Source organism: Vigna umbellata, chromosome 5, assembly GCF_029865625.1.
Source record: "Vigna umbellata cultivar VRB3 chromosome 5, Vumbellata_1.0, whole genome shotgun sequence".
NCBI classification, from domain to species: Eukaryota; Viridiplantae; Streptophyta; class Magnoliopsida; order Fabales; family Fabaceae; genus Vigna; species Vigna umbellata.
Window position 1 is genome coordinate 13,543,422 of NC_142169.1, and position 6,113 is coordinate 13,549,534.

Genomic DNA, 6,113 nt, shown 5'->3' on the forward strand with positions numbered 1-6,113 from the left:
AAATTTCTTGTGAAGTCTCAGTCTTGGAGCAAACAGTCTTGTACTCAATCTTCTTCGATCCTAGCATATCATCAATGTAGTTTCTATCACAGAGAACTTTCTCAATTGTCCCAATTCCCTTGTACTTGTTAGCCCATCCGTCGTAGTTGCGGTTTTTCTGGATTGAGCACTGGATGGCATCAATGGTTGAATCTTGGTTCACATTGATTTCTTAACTTCTTGAATTGTAATTGAGTTTAAATATGTTATTTTAATTAAAATTTGTCCAATTGGAGTTAACTAAGTTTCAACTAAAATTATTGATTAAAATAAGTTTTGAAGTCTTGATTGACCCTAAATGATCTAGAATGATAAGCTTAGTTAGATGATTTAGGTTGTTGAACTTCACAAGATGATATGATGGATCATCTATGAACTTACTTTTGATGATACATGACTTATATGTTTTAATGTATATAGATGTTTTTTTGAACGTTTAGCATGTGTTTTGTACAATTGAGGTATAAATAAGTTCATTATTTATAGTTGATACAATGGTTAATGGTCTAATATGGACGATGGTGGTAATTATTTCAGTGCATACGAATAAAGAAATAAAGTGTTTTGTAGATTAAAAAGTTAAGTTGATTCATGACATGTTCAGTAGACTAGATTGTCTTATGTGTGGATCACTAGGTCGTTTAATATTTCATTATTTGATGTGTGTATCATTAGACTATCCCATGTGTGTACCATTAGATTATCCCATTTGTGTACCACTAAATGTCTTATATGTACACTATAGATCATTTGATTATGTAAAGTTCTATTGAACCATTTATCACGTTAAACCTTATGTAAAAAGAATTGTTACTTTGAAATAAATTAGTTGAAGCTCAAGATTGTACTTTTGAAATAGATTCATTATTGAGAGAAACATGTAAATAAAGAATGTCACAAACACAACACATTCATCACTCTAAACACTCATCACACCATGTTTTATACCATTTATCACCACTTTTCTATTTTTTTATTTTTTTTTATTTTTGCATGGAGAGTTAGGTCTTTCTAAAATGATTTTCTTGTTAATTCATAGGGAGTTCTAAGATTGTATTCAAGTTTACTTCTTCAATTTAGAAGTGTAAATAATTTTTTTTTGTCTAATTTTGATATTTGCTTTTGAGATTATTGTTAAATATTTGTTGATAATTCGATTATTTTCTTTCAATGAAATTCATATTAGTTTGTTTAATTTTAACAATTTTTTTCTTATTCAAATGGTAAAAGAATAAAAAAAATTGTTTTTGTTATGATACTTAAATTATTTGCTCTGATGATCATTTGATGTTTTTATATAGTTATTTTTTATATAGTCTAATACATAGATATCTTTTGTATCTTTTAATACTTATATGTTTATTTCATTGCTATGATATTTCTCTTATTCTAATACATGAATTATGTATCTTTATATTTGCTTTGAACAATGATTTATGACTTGTGGGAAGATATCTACCATTCATACATTCTCTCATTGAATATATATATATATATATATATATATATATATATATATATATATATATATATATATATATATTATGTTCTAATATATCATTTGCATAAATGAAGGAATTGAAACATGAGATAGAGAAGTTCAATGGAATTTTTAAAGAATTATGAGTTTGATCTATTATACCATCTAGGTAAAACGAATGTAGTGACAGACACTCTGAGCAGAAAGGTGGTACATATGTTATCTATAATTGTTAGAGAGTTAGAGTTGGTTGAGAGGTTCAGAGATATAAGACTACAGGTTGAGTTGGAATCAGATTTCATCATATGCAGTACTATTGTGGTATAGAGTGATCTACTGGGTTTGATCAGAGAGCGACAGTTGTTAGATGTTGGGTACAGTTCAGGGTAAAGAGTTTGCTTTGGGGATTGATGTTATCTTGAGGTTGAGAGATAAAGTTTGTGTCCTAGAGAATGTTGAGTTGAAAAGGATAATTGTTGAGGAAGGGCACCAGAATCATTTTAGCATGCATCCTAGCATGAATAAAATGTATCAAGATTTCAAGGAATTGTTTTGATGGTTTGGAATGAAGAGGGATGTAGCAAAGTTTTTTTGTTAATGTTTAACATGTTAGAGAGTTATGGTAGAGCATCGACCTGGTGATTTGTTGTAGCAGTTGAAGGTGCCTGAGTGGAAATGGAATAGCATGGTTGTAAACTTCGTTACTTATTTACCACAAAAGGTCAGAAATGGACAAGTTAACCAACAATGTTCATTTCTTGGTTATGTCTATGGTGAAGCTTACACAGTTGTACATCAGAAAGATAGTGAGGCTGCATAGGGTACTGTCGAGCATTGTGTCAGATAGAGATTCGCGATTTACATCGAAGTTTTGACAGTCTTTACAAGATGAATTGGATAATAGGCTACATATGAGTTTTTCGTATCGTAATAGCCAATCTAAGATAATAATCCAATCTTTAGAAGATTTGTTAAGGACGTGTGTATTGGATCACTTGGGAGTCTGAGATGAAGTGTTGTTGTTAGTAGAGTTCACTTACAATAACAGTTTCCAACCGAGTATCAGAATGACACCGTTTGAAGCACTGTATGACAAAAGATGTAGGACACCGTTGTGTTAGTATGAGGAAAGGGAAACATTATTGGTGGGGCCAGAGTTGATTCGACATACCACCGTAAAGGTGAAGTAGATATAAGAGAGGATAAGGACATCTCTGAGCAGGCAGCAAAACCATTCGTTTTAAAAGTTATCCTTAGGTTCATTGGTCCTTATTAGATTTTTTGTCAAGTAGAAATAGTGGCTCATGAGATAGTTATATCTCCTCAGCTTTTAAATCGTCATCAATATTTCACATTTAGTGTCAACTCTTAAGATATCAATAAAACAAGCCTGCAAAAGGATCAACAATCAACAGAAGTATAATCTCTTAAACTTTATAGATATATATAATTTTACTTAGTTATTTGTATATAAAATTTGTTTTATAGTTATGTTAGATGATAGTAAATCATTTTATATTTCTTGTAATTCTAATTCTAGTTTTATTAATTATGTGATAACTGTCATAGTTTAAGATTATATTTTAAGATATTTCATTTTTGGTATATATATATATATATATATATATATATATATATATATATATATATATATATATATATATATATATACACACGTATAAAAGGCACACAAGGATAAGGATAGGTCAGAAATGAGAAAACTTATCATACCATTCTTTTGCAGTGAATTTGTGCCTATGCCTATCATTTGTAAATTATAAACTAATATAACTTACCATTTCATATAATCGCATGCATAATAGTCACAAACACTGCTACAGACCAAGCCTTGCACCTTGCATAAGTAGACTTATTTATATGGTGCAACTTAAGTTCCTTTTTTCACATAGCAACAAAGATTCGGAAAGGGTAGTTTAAGGAGAATCACACAGGAATAAACACAATAACTTCAAGGACTACAATAGTATCCAACCCATACATGTGGGTGGATTTTTATTATGCTAATTAACTGCCTAAACAAGGAATCGAGCTCTTTTAAGCAGTTGATTTGGTAATAGCTCCAGCTGAAGTCAGCAGAGGCACCAGCTTCCCCTGATTGTGCAGATCAGTTGTGTCTGCCCAGAAGCACAAAATGTTTAACTAGCTGTATGAAAATGACACCTAAAGATTAAGAAACTTGAGAAGATCGATAAAAGTATCTAAATCTTACTGTCACAGCCACCAATGTGTTCTCCACCAATGAAAACATTAGGCACGGTTCGCTGACCAGTCCACTCAAGTAATGCTGCTTGGATATCCGCTCCATCAGCTGCAACATGTCCAACCACTTTCATTAACACACAAAATCACATCCATGAATCCTCTTCACTCATTGCAAGTAACGAGAAAGACACAAGATGCACCCAGAACCCATTACTATCTTACAGTGAAGCTGTTGGAGAGACCAGGGTACAAAATCACAAATAAAAGGAAATTCAAATATAGAATTCCATACATTTTTGTGAAAAGCCATTAGCTTCCACACGACAACAGCAAAAACAACGAGATTTATTATAAGAAAAATAACTCGGAACCAACCAAAACCTTGTTATTGAGAGGATCAAACAATGCTAAAATTACCTAAACCGCTTAATATTATTAATAATTTCAAATAGTGACGCTTTAAAAGTACAGTTTCAACCCCAGTTCATTAACAACCTAGGAGTAGCGTAAGTATAAACCGGGTGTACCTAAACCAAATTCTCTATTCCACTCTTCTGCATATACACTAAATTTGAAGCCAAAAACAATTATATTAGAAGGAAAATGCTATAGAGCCCCTGTGGTTAAGAAAACATGAAATCTTGTAAAACGAACAAAAGGCCTGTTGGGATACAACGTAGAAGGGCTCTGGAGATTTTTTTTCTACTGAAAATAGACTTTCAGAAGTAAGCTTTCGTATTCCTTCAGAGCTTTTTCCAGTAGAAAAATTCTCAAAAGCACTTCTAGCTTGCATCGAGAAAGGCTCAATCATTATTCTGTAACTGTGAAAGGGATTGACAGATGTCAAACGTTTTTCCGCATTCCTCGACAACTATTTTACAACAGAAAATCAAAAATAGGTGAAAGCCAATTTGGATCTAGCAAATTTTGCTCCCAAGCAATGAGGATAACGAAAACATAAGAAAACAGAAAAAAAAAATACAGATAGCGACAAACTTAGTGTTCAAAATCGAAAAGCGGCTGAGTCTCTTGTCCTTATTGAACAGAGATTCCTTAAAAAAGAATAAAATCGGTAGTGCACGCCGTAAGAATATTAATTTTTTTTTACGACAGAAAAGAAAGTAAAGGGATTTAGCGAAAAGGAAAAAGCAACGGAAAGACACTCACATTCAACGTCCAACTCGAGGAGCTTGTAAGTGACACCAAGGCTAGCGAAGAGTTGCTTCACTCTGACGCAGAAAGGGCAATAGGTTTTGCTGCAAACGCAATCAGAAAATACGGTTAAAGAAAATATCGATCCAGCATCGTTGAAATTCACATAACAGAAATGGAAGGAAAAACAAGAGAGACCTGAAAACGACGACGGGATTGGACGACACGATCTCCTTAGCTTTGGCAAGAGCCATCTTGATGTCTCACTTTTTCTGGTCTTTGATCTGTATGTCACACTAATAATTTTGGTGCCCTGTTATGGATAGATATAAGGTAAGAAGAAAGAGAAAAAGAGAAGAAATGTTACGTCAGCGCATACGTATACCAACCGACTCGCTCTCCGGGATGATTGAAGCCCGCGACACTCAATGGGCCATGAAGCTATTGCTTTACTCATTCTCTGGTATACTAAGTTGACTCCCCCTGTTAACGAAATTATTTTTTGTTTTTTTTAATCATAGAATTAATAGTTGGTTTATGCACCGTATATTTTAATAATGAGACTTATCATGGAAAAAAATAAAAAAAATACAACGAAACTATTTTCCTTGTATTTCTATAGATTTTTTAAGAACACATTATGTTTAGATTTAGATTTCCAATTAGACAATTAAGATTATAGAAAATTTCAACGAATTTTGACCAAATACACATGTAGAAGAGCTTGGAAGCATGGAATCTTTCATCACTTGAAAGAGGTTAAATTGAAGTCTCACATTCAGTCATGTAGATGCATTGATTTTGTATTATAATTCTTACATTTTTGTATCATGAAGTATATTAAAGGATCAGATTCTATAAATAAAGTTTCCTTGGTCTATGTAACCATAACTTTGATTGAATAAGAACAAATTTGTTTATATTCTTGTCTTCTTGTTCTCTTAGATGATATATGACAATAATTTTATTATATTCTTCTACGCGAGATCTTTCTTTCTGAGAAACTTTGAAGAGATAAAAGTTTTCTTTTCTTCCATTACTTAGAGGGAATATCATTAGGAAACCAAATTAAAGCTCAACTGAACTTATCATACACAAATTGACAATTAGATAGATAAAACAATTCAATCTTTATTGCTTTGTTCTCTTGTGATGATTTGGGGGAGATGATTTGAATAGATTTGAGTGAATTTGAGGATAATTTTTTGTTGTTCTTTTG

General features: G+C 32.0%; 1 protein-coding gene across 1 annotated transcript; it reads right to left on the reverse strand.

Annotated features, from left to right (window-relative positions):
• Nucleotides 1–3,302: 3,302 nt before the first annotated feature.
• On the reverse strand, nucleotides 3,303–5,251 carry LOC124848500 (glutaredoxin). The gene is made up of 4 exons (XM_047326190.2): nucleotides 5,093–5,251; nucleotides 4,910–4,998; nucleotides 3,750–3,848; nucleotides 3,303–3,654 (listed from the first exon to the last, which is right to left on the reverse strand). The coding sequence occupies exons 1-4, from the start codon at nucleotides 5,146–5,148 to the stop codon at nucleotides 3,575–3,577; spliced, it is 324 nt and encodes a 107-aa protein (XP_047182146.1). The 5' UTR covers nucleotides 5,149–5,251; the 3' UTR covers nucleotides 3,303–3,574.
• Nucleotides 5,252–6,113: the final 862 nt, after the last annotated feature.

What these genes read in the sequence shown, in the direction of transcription:
- LOC124848500 (XM_047326190.2), bottom strand. Translation starts at nt 5,148, where the DNA reads ATGGCTCTTGCCAAAGCTAAGGAGATCGTGTCGTCCAATCCCGTCGTC. An exon ending in AATCCCGTCGTCGTTTTCAG is followed by an intron (nt 4,999 to 5,092) that starts GTCTCTCTTGTT and finishes TTGCGTTTGCAG; the next exon opens with CAAAACCTATTGCCCTTTCT. An exon ending in ACACATTGGTGGCTGTGACA is followed by an intron (nt 3,655 to 3,749) that starts GTAAGATTTAGA and finishes GCTTCTGGGCAG; the next exon opens with ACACAACTGATCTGCACAAT.